We start from the raw sequence: 17,633 nt of genomic DNA, 5'->3' as shown, positions 1-17,633 counted from the left end.
AAGCTCCACCAGGTTCCTTTTTAAACAAATTCTATTTTTTTTAGACAATACTAGAAGTATCAAATATATTTATTTTATAATTAAATGTAAATGTTGATTTAAAATTCATAGTTTCTCTCTTCAAAACTTAGAATTGTCAAAATATCTCAATAAAATTTATTTTATAATTACACCAAACACTTATGTAACTATAATTTTTAACATTTATAAATATTTATTATTTCAAACAATAATATGAAGTTCTCATATTCAAATCAAATCTTTGACTCAATTTTTTTTTAAAGAATAAATAGGAATCACAAGATATGACATATGAGTTTCCAATACAATGTAAATGAAAAAGCCAATCATATAATCTCATATAATAAGGAAGTTCATATTTTTCATATTGAATCCCTAACATATTTTCTACATTATTTTTTGAACAAAGACATTTTTAAATTTTGAACATGTATAAATGTGTAAAACCAATGTAATAGACCATACAATCTGAGGTTGTTCCGTTATACCTACAGTTTTTGAAAGATAATATCTCATTACTAAAATTGATACAATCAGTAAATGCATACTTTACAAAACTTATGTTAAGTTTTGAAAGAGCTTATAAAACTGTATTTCTCCCCAAAATTTACCTATCTATTACGATAAGGAAGTTCATATTTTTCATATTGAATTTGTAACATATTTTCTACATTATTTTTTGAATAAAGACATTTTTAAATTTTGGACATATATAAATGTGTAAAACCATTGTAATAGACCATACAATCTAAGGTTGTTCTGTCATACCTATAGTTTTTGAAAGATAATATCTCATTACTAAAATTGATAACATCAGTGAATACATACTTTACAAAACTTACGTTAAGTTTTGAAAGAGCTTACAAAACTGTATTTCTCCCCAAAATCAACCTATCTCTTACAATAAGGAAGTTCATATTTTTGTTATTGAATCTCTAACAAATTTTGTACATTATTTTTTGAACAAAGACATTTTTAAATTTTGAACATGTATAAATGTGTAAAACCAATAGAAAAGACCATACAATCTGAGTTTGTTTGAAGGATTTGAGAAATATAAATCCACAAAGCCCGAGGAATACCTGCATGTAAAAACCTATCATAGAGAAGAAAAAGCCAAGAAGAGGCAAGGGTTTGCTCTGAAAAATATGCAAATTGTATTCTCAAAAATGAAAAAGATGAGAGATAATTACAAAAGATCAATCCTTATAGAAGGAGATCGAAACCCAAAAGGTAAATGTCATTTGATAATTACTAATTAATTATTAAATGTGAATACAAAAGTGCATAAAGTGAAATCTTAAAAAGGAAGTAAAGGTAATTTAATAAATGAAATGAAATTAACACTTTACTCAAACACCCCCCCTTAAGATGAGCAACAACACATCTATAAACAATGCAGAAAGAGAAAGGAAATTACAATGGAATGTTGAAACCAAACTTGGATCTTGATAATAGGGCCTAATGAGGTACCCAATCACAATCAAATCTCTATGAAACAGAGAAATAGAGAAAACCTAGTGGGAAAAACTCTACACCAAAAAGAGATAGAAAAACATGCACAAATAAAACATCTCAAGAGAATCTCTCAAGATGATAAGTACAATGGAATCCTCCATGATAGAAGTTTGAGACTCCATAGCCCCCCCAAAATTACAAAACTTAGGCTGTGTCGATGAACATTCTAATGTGGCTCCAATCTAAAGGAAATAAAGTTAGTGGACAAGGATGATAAAACCCATGTATGTAAGGTGCAATTGGAAGTCCTAGTTGATGCTCAAAGAAGAAACCAAGAGAATCCTGAAATAAAATCTTCAATGGAGGAGGGATAATAGGTGTGCTAAATCTATCATCTAGGAGGAGATGTTTGTCCTCTGATATATCCTCAACAAATGCATTAGGTGGGTTGATGACTGGAGCTGCAATAGTAGCCAATGCTAAAGAGTAATCATGTATAATAGATGGAATCTAAATAGGAGGTGGAGGTGTAGAAGTCACAACACTAGTCTCAAGAACAACAAACAAGTTCAAGTGACCCGACTTCACGTCAGTAGAATCTCATGAAAAAGGGAGTCTTTGATAGTGGAGATGGTGGACCAAAATGTGAGAAGGAATATAGGTAGGAAGCATGATCAATAATCCCTATAGAAATAATATTTCCTATCTCATTATCTTTGATGTGCACTGAATCTTGTGCAAACTCAACTGTCTTCCCTGTCCCACTTTGTGTAATATGATAAATAGAGAGAAGGTTAAAGGAGAAAGATGAAACACAAAGTACATCATGATATGTACCATCATCAATTTCAATAAAACCTTTCTTACATACAATCATAACAATGTTGTTCCCCATCAAAATATGTGGAGTAGGAGAAGCCTCAAAAGAAGAGAACAAATCTTGAGAAGATGTCATATGATGTGAAGCACCTAAATCCAACAACCATCTAGAAGAATAAGGAATAGTAGTTACACATAGTGCATGACCCTTTCCTATAAATTTACCATCTAATTGAAATGATGATGATGAAGAAGATTTGTGAGAAGAAGAAGGAATATCAATGTTGCTCTTCTGAAGGAGAGCTATCAAATCCGAAACTTGTTCGGCATAGCCATCTAACTTCTTCTCATAGCAATGTGACTCATCATGATTAGGCTTATTACAATAAGAACACTTCAGTCTTTCTAGCTTTGGTTTATCCCCCTTAGGAGGAGTGGCCCTAATGAACTGTGAGTGCTAGAATTAGTTTGAGACTCTCTATAATGAGATTTATGTGTCTTCTCCTTCATCCCTGAAGATGGTCAAGCTACCAATGCATAAGTCTGTGAGCTTGTGAGAAAATCCAAGTGAGAGAGCTTAGCTTTCTCTCAAGTTAAATGATCAGAAAAACCCTCAAAGAATGGCATAGTGAATCTATTACCCAAAGCATCTTTGGTGGAATAGAAGGTAGAAGCAAAAATTTGAAAGTTTCGATCTAGATTAGAAAGAATCAGGTAGATGCAATTAGTATTAGTCTTGGTCTTCCCACAACCCTGCAATAAAGATCTTTGTTGATTGAACTTTATCAAGAAGTCCTCAATGGAAAGAAAAGACTTCGGTACAAGAGAGGTAAGCTTTGCCTCAATCTGAAGTGCCCTGAACTAATTCATTGTACCAAACAAGCCTTCAAGCTTGGTCCACATAGCTAGAAGGGTATTGCACCCATCAAGATGAAACTATAGACCTCAGATACCTATAAAGAAATCAATCATATTTCCTTATCCATCTTTTTCCTCTGCTACATGACCTCAAAAGGCCTCTATAAAATTGGTTGCACTACATCTAAACAAGAGCACAACCTTTTTGACCGAAGAAGTTGTGTCATCAGGGCCTTCCATGTGTGATAGTTATGTGGGTCAAAAGTTCTAGACAAGAAGAGGTCTCGGCCATTTTTTTAGGTGTTGAATTATTTCTAAATGACGTTCTAGTTTACATAAGTAAATAACAGTAACAATATGACAAAACATCCCCACAGTGCAAAAAATTGAACCCCAACTACCAATAGGAATGCATAAATGAGAGAAGAGAAAAAAATTCATATATTAATCACATGTACCTTTGAGGAATACTAATGAAAAATAGAAAAGAATCTGAATAGGGCTTGAGAAGAGTTTTTCGCGACTTTTTTTGGATAAAAAAAAGGAGCTATTATGAAGAAGTTATGCACCCTAGAAGATAGAAGTCATCAACAAACTTCAAGAGAAAGAATAGGTACTAAACAAGAAAAAAAAATCCAAAAAAATCTACTCCATCGTCTCTGTCCCAGAACCACCTTTTTGGCACTTCTTTCAGATCGAAAAATACCCCGTATGCATAAGATATCTTGAAAAAACTACAGGGCCCTCGGAATAGCCATAAAAAAGAATTTAATTTTTAATTAAAAAAAAAAATATCACCACTTGAGTGGCGATCGACAGAGTGGTGGAGGGGCTAAGCCACTAGTGGCGGTGGTAGGTGGGCGGAGCTATTTGCGGTGGTGGCTAGTGGAGCAGCGGATAATCATTGAGAGCCACAACGGTCAAGGAGACTATTGGCAGCTACTGGGACCACTAGCGGTTTTGGTGACTGCTAGCTAGTTCTACTAATCACGTCGGCCCAAAAAATTATTTTTCTATTTTTTTTCGATTTTTAGAGTCTCAGATTGCGTGCAAAGTTTGTACGACCCTACTATGCAAAAACATTTTGCCTCCCAAATCAACATTGTCCAAAATTAACAAACTTTATATGAAAATGGGGGTTTTGACACCTTCTAAATCCAACCGTGAGGTCTTTTTGGCCTCAAAGTGCTCTAAAAATTAGAGACCCCTTGTTTTCACAAAGAACACTCAAAAAATATCAAATCTATTTTGTCAAACTCTCGTTCTTCTTTTTCTCCAAATATCAAATAAGCTATAGTAGAGCTGGCCATAATACCATAAAGGATTGGAGCATTATAAATCAACAAAATCCAAAAAATACCTACATGTAAAAACCTATCACAAAGAAGAAAAAGACAACAAGAGACAAGGGTTTGCTCTAAAAAATATGCAAATTGTATTCTCAAAAATAAAAAAGATGAGAGATAATTACAAAAGATCAATCCTTATAGAAGAAGATTGAAACCCGAAAAAGGGTAACGTAAAAGGTAAATGCCATTTAATAATTACTAATTAATTATTAAATGCGAATGTAAAAGTGCATAAAGTGAAATCTTAAGAAGGAAGTAAAGGTAATTTAATAAATGAAATGAAATTAACTCTTTACTCTAACAGTTCCGTCATATCTACAATTTTTGAAAGATAATATCTCTTTGATAAAATTGATAACATCAGTAAATACATACTTTACAAAAGTTATGTTAAGTTTTGAAAGAGCATATAAAACTAAATTTCTCCCCAAAATCAACCTATCTCTTTCAATAAGGAAGTTCATATTTTTCATATTGAATCCCTAACATATTTTCTACATTATTTTTTGAACAAAGACATTTTTAAATTTTGAACATGTATAAATGTGTAAAACCAATGTAATAGACTATACAACCTAAGGTTGTTCCATCATATGTACAGTTTTTGAAAGATAATATCTCGTTACTAAAATTGATAACATTAGTAAATGCATACTTTACAAAACTTACATTAAGTTTTGAAAGAGCTTACAAAATTGTATTTCTCCCCAAAATCAACCTATCTCTTACTATAGTGTCTACCCCTAATTTGTATTTTTGTTATCATTGCCGAACTCTTTAAGGCCAGTTTTATGTTTGATGCTTAGTAGCATTATTTTCAGATTATCAGATATTGTTTCAAATTCAATTTATTATATGATGAGATTACTTGGACTCTACATTTCATGCATGGATGATGATTATTACAATGTTTTTCAGTTATTGATGATGTTTAGTTAGATGGATTATCATATGTGTTGCCGTATGGATACCTACCCCATACTGCATGTGTATGGTATGCATGTTTGTTTTCTTTATGTATGGTGTTTTTTATGTGGTTAGGAATGGAGTCATAGTCACCTACTAGTCGGGATCTACACGATGCACCACTTCCTACCATTGCTTGTTTAGCTTAGAATATTGTGTTTGTATATGCATGGATTTTATGCAGGTTGCAGGTACCCGATATCGACTTTCTTGAATTGCCAAGATGAGCATACCCTATCGCATTATCTCAATGATAAGAGAGGGGAGATAAATTCTTAAGTCCAAATCTTAAACCCTTAAACCATTTGTCCTGGAAAAGTAGGACAAGTATCTGAGTTGTCTACCTTCCGAATGTGTTGGATGACATAATTCGTGATTATAACTCTTTAGTTTGATTTTGTATGAATTTTTTTCTATGATGGGTTTTCGTATGTTGTTTTATGAGTCTTTGGTGTATTTTCTATTAATTAAGTCTAATTAAAAGATTTAATTAATGATTTAATTTAATAGAAAATTAATATGATATTTTAATATTTAATTTTATTTAATTAATTAGAAAATTAATTAAATCAAAAGAATTAAATTTGAAGATAAATATTATAAGTTTAAATTTGGAATGTGATAATATTAATTTAATTTAATAATAATATATTTAGAGTTCATTTTTTAATAAATGCTAAATACTTTTATTATTTATAGTTATCAAAATTTATGTTCAAAAATAAATTTACAAGTGGGCACAGAAATTAATTTATTAAAAATTTCATGATGACATGTACAATGGATGATTGAGCATTCCAAATTTAATTTGCCAAGAGGCATTTGAGAAAAATGTATATTATGGACATTGGACTTTCTAATTATTCTTTCATGTGGATGTGGTAGTTGTTAGACTTAGTATTAATTAAATTTATATGTGACTCAATGTCTTGGGATCCTTAAAGAATGTAACCTGTTATGTATGCTTTTAGTTGATTGTATGTTATTGCTTCCGCTACTATGTGTTTGGTGTGTATGGTTTATCTTTCTTCTTTTAAAAAAAAAAAAAAAAAATGTTTGGCAAACTTAGTAAAACTTTAGGTTAATTCTTTTGGATCCCTTGGTGGGGGTATTACACTTACAATAAGGAAGTTCATATTTTTCATATTGAATCCCTAACAAATTTTCTACATTATTTTTTGAACAAAGACATTTTTAAATTTTGAACATGTATAAATGTGTAAAACAAATGTATTAGACCACAAAATTTGAGGTTGTTCTATCATACCTATAGTTTTTGAAAGATAATATCTCATTACTAAAATTGATAACATCAATAAATGCATACTTTAGAAAACTTACGTTAAGTTTTGAAAGAGCTAACAAAACTGTATTTCTCCCCAAAATCAACCTATCTCTCACAATAAGAAAGTTCATATTTTTCATATTGAATCCCTAATAGATTTTCTACATTATTTTTTGGATAAAGACATTTTTAAATTTTGAACATTTATAAATGTGTAAAACCAATGTAATAGACCATACAATCTGAGGTTGTTCTGTCATACCTACAGTTTTTGAAAGATAATATCTCATTACTAAAATTGATAACTCAATAAATGCATACTTTACAAAACTTATGTTAAGTTTTGAAACAGCTTACAAAATTGTATTTCTCCCCAAAATCAACCTATCTCTTACAATAAGGAAGTTCATATTTTTCATATTGAATCCCTAACATATTTTCTACATTATTTTTTGAATAGAGACATTTTTAAAATTTGAATATGTATAAATATGTAAAACCAATGTAATAGACCATACAATCTAAGGATGTTTCATCATACCTATAGTTTTTGAGAGATAACATCTCATTAGTAAAATTGATAACATTAGTAAATGCATACTTTGCCAAACTTACGTTAAGTTTTGGAAGAGCTTACAAAACTATATTTCTCTCCAAAATCAACCTATCTCTTACGATAAGGAAGTGCATTTTTTCATATTGAATCCCTAATAGTTTTTCGACATTATTTTTGAACAAAGACATTTTAAAATTTTGAACATGTATAAATGTGTATAACCAATGTAATAGACCATACAATCTGAGGTTGTTCTATCATGCCTACTGTTTTTGAAAAATAATATCTCATTACTAAAATTGATGACGTCAATAAATGTATACTTTACAAAACTTACATTAAGTTTTGAAAGAGCTAACAAAATTGTATTTCTCCCAAAAATCAGCCTATCATGAAACGACCCACATGGTAATAGCTTTCCAAATTGTTCTATGATTTTAGGCGTACTATTGATCATAGAAAATATTTATTATTGTGCATGAATCGTAACATTAGCATCCTCAGGCTTTACCTGCATGTAAGCAAATTTATTCCCCATCATAGTTATGAAATCATTTCATACATTCGTACATCCGTCAGTTACTTTGAAAATAAATTTGAGAAAAAACTACAAATTACTTACCTGACTCCACATAATCCTTAAGAAAATATGAAAGAAAATTAGTTTTTTGTTCTCCACTCAAACAACACAACACACATCAAAGGGTTGACATGATATAGCTTTGAATACAAGCCTTGTGCTGCGCCAAAGTATAATCCTCTGAAACCTTAAAATTCTTATTTCTTTCAAAGAGACCTTATGAATTGCAAAATATTGACGTATAAGAAATTTTAGTAATTTAAAAAATATTATAGGTCTGTAACTCCATCATTAAGAAATAGCAATTAAACTGTGAAGTTATAATAACAGATGTCCCAAGCCTTGTAAAAGCACATGTGACGAGGAGTGATCTATAATCCATCTTTAGAGCAACATAAGAAATATCAATCATTATCAGATTCTAACTCATAATCAAAAGAAAATTGAAGCCCATAATCCTTAACACTATATACACAATTGGCATTATGTACACAGCTAGTAGGATTCATTATGATAAGTTTTTTAACTTGGTAGACATAGAAGCAATAACCTTTTGTGTTATCGTCCCACGATCCTGCACGAGATCAAAAGCACCAAATGGTCTAGAAACAAATAGAATGAATGTGAATTTAGTTGGTTCGAATACAACAATTTTCAAGGTATTATGATTCCTAATAACCCATGTTTCCATGCGAGTGCTTAAGTGCAATTTGTGTGCCTATAGTATCCCCATGCCAATTTTTAATCACTGGAAATGGATAATTTAGGATCTTTCCCTACCTTTTCAGAGTAGCTACTGCTAAAATTTAAAAATAAGCATTGAAGTTAATGGGGGGCTAGAATAAGCAACAGCTGTTTATTAAGAGAAAAGACACATGGTTACATGATTTTTTTTCCCCATATTTTATTATTTCCTATTTTTTCTCAAGAAACTTATTTATACAATTTTTATTTAAACATTCTATTTTAGATGTGTGCTAAGAAATAAGCAGCAAACATGAGGAACCATGAGACCACCATCTCAACATATTGTTCCTATAAAAATTGAGCAACAAATGAAATAAGCTTAGCAGCCGCATAAAGACCTATCCTAAGAAAACAATTCAAATACCAAATCATAGATAGAAGACCATTCATATATTCCTCACATAGATATTATGGAAAGCCTCCAACAAATATACAATCGAAAGGAACATTTACCTAAAATAGCAGGGCAGGAGCAACGTCACAATGGTAGGACGAGCCACTTGAAAACGGAAGGGGAAGAGAAACTGAAATGGGGTTTAAAATTGTGTTGTGTGGGGAGAAAAACATTAAAATTGTGTTGCGTGGGAAAAATACTTAAAACTGTTTTGGACAGGAAAACAGTTTTTAAAGAAACAGAATTGAGTAAGAAATGTCCGTCACCGTCAAGTTGCGGGATAAACTCTTTGTTTACCTATAATTTCGATGAGAATCCATACACACTGCTTGAAATGTTACGGTAAATCATGGGCAATAATTACATGAGGATTGATGGCTTTAATTCTACGCCAATATTCTCCACCTTCCTTGAATGCATCTTTTACTTGATCGGTCCCGGAACCATAATAACTGAAGCGCTGGAGTCTTTCCAACCGCTCTAGTCCCGCTCCCACTTTCTTCACTTTAGAGCAGTTTATTAAATAAAACTTCTCAAGGAAAGCCATGGCCCCCTCCTCCAATTCTGGAAACTCCTCTAATTCAGAGAAATGCAAAATGGTCAGGAATCTGAGGCATGGGAAGCCTCCTGCCTTTCCAAACCCCTCTGGAAATATTCTGCAGCTTGAATTACCAGACATCTGCAACCTCACCAGGTTGGGCATTATTTGCAACTCTGGAATTTCACTAAATTCACAACCATTTAACTGAAGGTCTCTCAGATTAACCAAAGCACATATCCAACTTGGCACTGCAAAGTGCCGTAGTTGAAGACTTTCCAATTGTTGCATTGCTGTCATTCTCTGCGACAACTCCAAATTAGAAGACGGTGCATCTTCACCATTTGGTAGCAAGTTCTGAATTAGTAGATGGCGCATGTTGACCAGTTGCGGTAGGATCTCATCTTTAACCAGTTCATGATTAACATTTAACCATAGTTCCTGAAGCTGAGTCATACTGGCCAAATCCTCTGGCTTCATAAATCCGTCATCATTGAGGGAGAGATCCCACCAATCTGATCGCAGTGTTCTCAAAGAGACCAGCTGTGATACTCCCCTTGGCATGCGACTAACCTCCTCGCACTCTAAATATTGAAGACATTTAACTTCATTTATCCATACTGGTAATTCCTTACACCTCCAAGACAGAGCAAGAAACAAGAGACTTTTGAGATGTCTCACACACTCCGGTACCTCCCTAATATATGTATCTCGTAAATTCAACAGTTTGAGGAGTTTCATCTTTCCGATGCTCTCTGGCAATTCAGTGATGCGCGTCTCGCTCAGATCGAGAACACGAAGTCCTCTCATTCCAGTGAACATGTCTGTTGGAATGATTCTAATGCCTCCATTCTGAGACAATGAGAATGTACGGAGACAAACAGGATGCATCTCTGAGATGGCGTCGTCATTTATACCCTTCTTGCCCAGTAAAATTCGACACCACTCGCCATTGCTATTTTGAGAGACTTCGTCAAGAGAAAACCCACATCTATTTTCTCTCGATACCTGTATGGCCAAATCTAGTAACAAATCGTGAACTCTACAATACTGGACAAGTGGCCCATACGATAATATTCCCATTTCTTCCCACCATACTTGAATCAGACATAGATTTTCAAGTTGATACAAGCAGTCCCGTGCCACATCCAAGTGGCCCTCTCCTGCTGGAATGAAACCTTCCCCAATCCATAAATTGACCAGGTACTCACACTCTATCTCCTCATCCTCGGGAAAGAAAGATAGATAAGCAAAACATGCTTTAAGACGTGCAGACAGAGAATCATAACTGAGCCTGAGAATAGGCATGATCCGATCCACATCGGCAGCAGAAACCTCTTGAAGCTGATGGAGCTTGGACTCCCACTCACTTGGCACTCTTGTCTTCGCCAGAGATGCACCTATCGTTCTGATTGCCAGTGGTAAATTTCCACATTGCTTCACAATCTTATGACCCACTTCTTCCAGATACTTCGGCAGCTCTCTGCCTCCAAATGCATAAACACAAAACAACTTCCGACTCTCTTCATCGGACAAATACTGCATCTCATATATTTGAGCATTCAAATTTGTGCAAACCTCTCTGTTTCTTGTGGTAACCACAATTTTGCAGGGGCTATTGTTTCCAGTTGGGAGGCCAAGCCTGGCTAACAGATCATATTCTCTTTCAGCCCTCCACACATCATCTAACACCACTAGACACCTTTTCCCTTGCAGCCTCTCATGAATCATCGGAGCTAATACCTCCTCATTTACTTCACTATCCTTAATCTCCTCTCTTAAATCTCTAATGTGAAAGATTAGGATTTTTTGTAAATTGGAAACAGAATAGGACTGAGAGACAGAGAGCCATATAGATAGGTCATACCTTTCTCTGATGGTGTTGTAAACATGCTGAAGAAGATAGGTTTTCCCCATCCCCCCCATCCCAACCACCGCAATGACTGGGAAGGCATTGTCGTCCAACAATCTGATGATGGCATCAACTTTGGATTGTATTCCAACAGGGTGTGAATCGCTGGGCGAAAGATTACATCTCTTCCACTCTGCACTCTGAGATGTACTCGGTGCTGATGCTGCTTCTGGTGCAGGTAAAACTTCATGCAAAAGCTTCAGCTCGTTGCCATCTTCAATAACAGATCTGATGCGGTCCTTGATGTCCTTAATCCTCCGTCCCATCCTCCACCGATAAATCCATTGATTACAACACAACCCACAAGATCGGCCACTATTTCCATAGAGAGAATCCACAACACATTCCTCAACAATGTCCTCTGCCAGCAAGGAAATAACGCGAATCACCTCCAGCCATTCTTTCACATTCTCATTACTTCGAGCCTGTCGATCAGCATCTCTTAGAAAACCCCTCACAAATGTGAGTTTCCTCTTTAACCATCTGAACTCCTCTCTGAAGTTCACCACCAGATTTGCCTGCTCGCTCAGTTTTTGAACAGCCATCTCAAGGACCATCTCACAAGCTTTTCCCAGAAGAGCTTCTCCAACTACAGAGGCCATTTAGCTAAAATGAGTTTGAGCGGCTAAAATTCCTCTCTCAGCTTTCTATGCACGCTAAATCAAGTCGCCAAAAGACTCAAAGAAGCAAATTTGCTGAGCACACCCAAGCTTGCTTTCGATGTGAGAATAGCTATTTAAAAAGTAAGCATTTATAGCTGCAACTCCTCCTTCAGAGGCAGTGTAAATTTGAAAGGCTGTCCAATATTCTTTACTTGGGATGCTGTAATTTTCGAAGAATATGTAAAGAGAGAATAACTTTGGCAAAGCAAAGTTAAAGAAGAAAGTATTATTGATTAGACTTGTGGGGCTTCCTCGCACAAAGAATTACGTCTCCACTAAATTCTAACAGTCGATGCACTCATTACATAGTTACATGATCTTCATTTCAGCGAGAAAAGAAAAAGAAAAAGAGACGATTCCCGACAGCGAGAAAAGAAAAAGAAAATGAGACGATTGCCCGACACAGATGGAACGTGTGGGGACGGAAGTCATCAGAAGTTTCGCCGTTGAGAAGCCAAGAATATTTTGTCTGAAATAATTAGGATAATATTTGGTTTGTATTTTGGTAGAAGAAAATATATATTTTAAATTAATAAGATGTATATAAGTATCAAATGTATAATTTTTAAAAATTTGAAAAAATTTGTAGGAATGACAAGTGGATGTTTAATTTGTTAAAAAAGTTAAAAAAATATTTGCCATTGTGCCACTTTCAAGGTGGGAGTAGAATATTTTAGAACAAATGTACTAATATGGATGATAAATGAATAATTATGGTGAATGGAATAGAATAAAGATATGCAAATTGAGTGAGATTCATTTATGGAAATATGTTTAAGTGAGGTGTGTAAGATCAATATGTAATTTTGTGGCTTGAAGCCACTATTCATGAAGCCAAGTACTAGACTTGAAGCATGTAAGAGTCAGTTTAATCAGTTGCGGTTAATTAAAAATGTGTCAGCTTGAATATTACAAATATTTCACCATTCGTTTTCAGTATGAGGTTGCTCTGCTAATTATGAGCCCATGCGACATGTATCCCTTATGCAAGCAACAAAAGAAAACATTGGAGGGTTCAAGAGAATTCTTGGTCATACCAAACTAGTAACACTCATGAAGATCACATGGTAGTAATTGAAGACTTTTTGGGTGCTTTATCTCTCAAGGAGGAGTCTAAAACTATGACTATGGAAGGATGAGGCTAGTCTATGGGGTTTCAATTTTGAAAAATCCTTTCGCAAGAGGGATACATGTTCTATCATGCAAACAATTTTCCTTAAATATCAATTTGTAACTTACTCCATAAGGAAATATATTGGGTTTGAGTCATAGGAATATAAAAATTCAAATACTACCTTGGAGAGGAGTGCAAACTACAAAAGTAAGGACATTATAAATTAAACAATATTGAATACCAACTCAATATATGATAAATATATAATCTTTGATTTATTAAGGATATGATCCTTGCATCAAAGGTGTCTATTTTAAAATAGTTATTATCATCAACATTTGTAAAAAATATTGAGCCTTCTTCATACTAGGGAGGAAATAGTCTAGCGGATATAATTTCTTGAACATAGGGGTAGGAAGTTGATGGTAAGTATTGGGTCAAAAATGGATGTGTTACAAAATCATATTAATACGAAGAAAAAAATTGAAAGGAAAATTATTAAATTATCAATGGTAGCATCCTTGAAAAAGGTATCGATAAACAATAACCAATTACACCAACCTGACATAATTGAGTAATCATGGTATGAAATGGCATGTTGGGTGTTTCCATCTTGCATGGAAATTGAAATTTTGAGTATGTGTATAAGTTTTTGTAAGTGGATACAACTATTTATTGTGTGTGAAAGATGGTATCTGTATCTGTAAACACCACACTTCAATAAGTCATTACATCCATGGTTAGCCAAATATGAAAAACAAACAATATGAAAAATACCATGTGAAAGTGACTTATTGCCTTCTAATCAACAATCTTTTGTAGCTCTCAAATCCAAACCTATATCGGTGACTAGATGCTATTGAAATGAAGGATTTTAGTATGAATGCAAATCTAAGCTATATTTTTGTATTTTTGTATGCAAATATATGTATGAAAAATAGATGAATGACATATAAAAGCTAATGGAATCTATATGATCTAAAAAAGCAATAATCTGAACAAATTATGATGCACAATATCTTTAGAGAGATTCCAGCATTGTAATATTTCTCTTCAATTGCACATACATCTTATGAGAAATGAAGGTTAGAATGCCTTCTTTTATAGATATTTCTAGGATAAGGAAGAGTTAAGTTCAACTCCACCCACTTTTTGTTACACAGAGTCTTTGTAGGAGGTGACATACTAGTTCACTAACCTTGATTGGGAGTGATTGAGAGTTGATTGGCTTAGATTGCCCAATTAACTTCCTAAAATGGTAGTATAATTCCCTTGACTTCCCTTTTTCATTTATGCATATCCAAGTTAAATATTCCATTTAATATTTGATTTCCTTGTTATGAAATTAGAACTCAACTCAACTCTTTCAATCAATCCTTGTTTTCATCAATTTTCAATTTTGGAGAAGATAATTGAATTTAATTGAATATTTGAACTCAAATCAACTCCTTATTTTAATCAATTTTCCCTTTTTGAGGGGATAATTAGAGATAATTGAATTTAATTGAATATTTATCTCTTTTAGTCAAATTCTTTCAATTTATTGAATATTTAATTCAATAAATGATTTTTTTGGAGACTTAATTCAATTTAATCAATTTTAATTGCCTTTTGATGTGTAATTAGCAAATGGGTTTAATTTAATTAATGTGCTAGGACATTTGAATTAAATAAAATATTCCATGGTGATTTATTGCTAATTATCATTGTGTATTTAGGAATTAATTGATTTTTTTTAGGATTACTGCATTTTAAGGGTTTTATGCAATTTGATACATTGATCAAATTAAGTGATAGAAATAGATTTTCTTTTGTGTTAGGAACTTTGATGATTTTTGTTTAATTTTTGAGATTAGGGGCACATGTTTGACTATACCATTTTTAGGTGATTATATTTATAACCTCAACATAATAGTTTTAATTATCTAATGTTCCCCCATAAATTGAATGCATTCATCATATGCAAGGAACTATGAAACAAATAAAAATAGTGCATGATATGTAAATATATGGTAAAAACATAAGTATGAGAATCATGGAGAGTGAATGGTTTAAGAAGAAAGTAAAGCATAGTGAGGATATTAATAAACACATGGCCTAGGAATGATTTTTACCCCAAACATGAAATGTTAGATCAATGATTTGGTCCTTAATAGCTAAAACTACTTGTATAAGTATGAAGCACATGTATTTAAAATATGCCTCCACTACAAAGAAAGATCACACATTGGTTAGGTGATCCAATAACATTCTAGTAGTGGTAGAGATATTCATATACTATAAGGGAAGTAATCAAGGAGTAGGGGAGGATTGATATGCTTGTAGTATAATCATTAGAGAATAATAAAAATTTGTGAGTCCTCAAATAAGAAAGAAAAGACATCTACTCCCAATCTAGTAGGATGAATATTTAAAAATGAGTAAGAAGAATCCTTTAAATATATGTATAAAAGCACATATGAAAATGAAATATACCACATGTCTGAGATCTAAGATAGTACAATATATTAAAATATACGAGGAACATGTAGAATCATATTCATTTATAACAACCTAGGTAATTACAGAAAGCGATCCTTACTAATTAGAGATGATAATGAATTATCAACAATCATGGAAATTGACACACAATAAAATAAGAATGAGTGAGAAAAGATAACATGCTTGTATATGAAGGATGATTTCCCCCCAATTTATTGTGATGTAGAGCCTAATCATACTTAGAGGTTAATTTTTCCCACTTTATTTGGCACTATTTTCCCCTAGATTATTACTATGGGGGTTCCCCAGTAGCACCCCCAAATGAGGTCAAGAGGAAGCACCTTTGTCCTAGGGAAAATCCCTGGGTTCTATCCCTAATTTTGTAAGTGGCGAAAATCTATTATAAAATGTCTTAAAGTTAGGGATTTTATATTGTATGATGAGATTGTTGCTTTTTGTTGCAAAGTTAAGCTATATGGGATTACATTTTGTAATCAGGTTGTGATTATTGGATAATAAGAATACTAGACTTTGTGTTGGTGGATGTAGCGCAGGGATTGGGTGAACCAACATTAAATCTTTGTGTCTCATGTTCTCTTCTGTGTGATTTATTATTTTCTTATATTGGTCATCTTTGCATGTAATTTTTATTTATGTATCTTTAATCCTAACATAATATGAGAAACATGGCCTAACATAGCTCTAGAAGCAAGATATGCAAATTAATACATAATATGATGTGAGGAATATATAGAGACTTTTAATAGAAGAATATGGAAATGAGATACAATTTAGAATTGGAAAGGCATGATGACACCAATATAGTTATATAATTTATAAGTATCATATAACAATAAAGTTATCACAATAATAAGATATGGCTCATATATTGGTTAGGAAATAATTTTAAAAAAAATAAGAAATAATCATCGTGATTAGTAACAACTTAATAAGGACACAATTAAACATTAGGGATCCCTCCCATTTTATATAATTAAAATAATTACAAGAAATAATAAAAAAGGGTAGCTAAAGTTGTAATAGGCAACAAATATAAAAAAATTAAAGGGACCAAAGATTAACAATTTAAGGATTTTTTTAATCTTGTAGTGAATGTGGATGTGGTAGAAAATTATGAGGATGTAGAAAATTATGAAGTTCTAAAAAAAATGGAATTGTAGAAATTTTTTAAGTTATAAAAAATTATGGAAATGTAGAAAATCATGAGCTTATTGAAATATTTGAATTGACAAGTAGTTATGAAGAAGATATCAATGCTTCATATAGTGACATTGGTCCCCTATTGGATAATGATAAGATATTTCCTTCAAAATAAGGATATGTCATCAGATGAGATGGACAAGGTGATTAATTTGGTATCATATTTGACTAAATAAATATTCATTTGTGGGTATTCCATGAACATACCCAACCTTGGAGTAACCAATTCATGTAGAATTCATCAAATTTAGCTCCATTAAAAAGTAAGTTGTCCTTAATTCTTGTTATCTTTAGAGATTGCCATGGAAGCTCAATATAGTTTTGAACATGTTTCTTTGAGACTTGAGGGAGAAAATAATTTGATTGATGATATGAATCTTGTAATTTAAAAGACATGTTTACGATTGAAATTATTATTCCTAATGAGCTTATGTGTGATAATTTATTATTTGAGGATGACGATGATTAAAGAAAGGATCACAATTGGGGTGTTCTAATTAGTGTACCTTGTTATGATAGCTATATTAAATAACTAAGACATATGTTATCTTGTGATATACATGGAGTTTTGTACCATGAGGTAAGACCTCTAGAAGAAGAATCATGTTGTATGAGTATACTCCTATGGTTGAGAGCTCACTAAATCAGGTTCTAACTTTCCATTGTCCCTTT

General features: G+C 32.7%; 1 protein-coding gene across 1 annotated transcript; it reads right to left on the bottom strand.

Annotated features, from left to right (window-relative positions):
* Positions 1-9,010: 9,010 nt before the first annotated feature.
* LOC149561803 (disease resistance RPP13-like protein 4) lies at positions 9,011-12,312 on the bottom strand. The gene has a single exon (XM_089825323.1). The coding sequence runs from the start codon at positions 12,083-12,085 to the stop codon at positions 9,371-9,373; it is 2,715 nt and encodes a 904-aa protein (XP_089681449.1). The 5' UTR covers positions 12,086-12,312; the 3' UTR covers positions 9,011-9,370.
* Between the last annotated feature and the right edge of the window lie 5,321 nt (positions 12,313-17,633).

The sequence above is a fragment of the Cupressus sempervirens genome, chromosome 4, assembly GCF_028749045.1.
Source record: "Cupressus sempervirens isolate cs-2001-9-10 chromosome 4, ASM2874904v1, whole genome shotgun sequence".
Taxonomy (NCBI): domain Eukaryota; kingdom Viridiplantae; phylum Streptophyta; class Pinopsida; order Cupressales; family Cupressaceae; genus Cupressus; species Cupressus sempervirens.
Note: the sequence above shows the minus strand (reverse complement) of the source record. Positions and strands in the feature narration are given on the sequence as shown.

What these genes read in the sequence shown, in the direction of transcription:
- LOC149561803 (XM_089825323.1), bottom strand. Translation starts at nt 12,085, where the DNA reads ATGGCCTCTGTAGTTGGAGAAGCTCTTCTGGGAAAAGCTTGTGAGATG.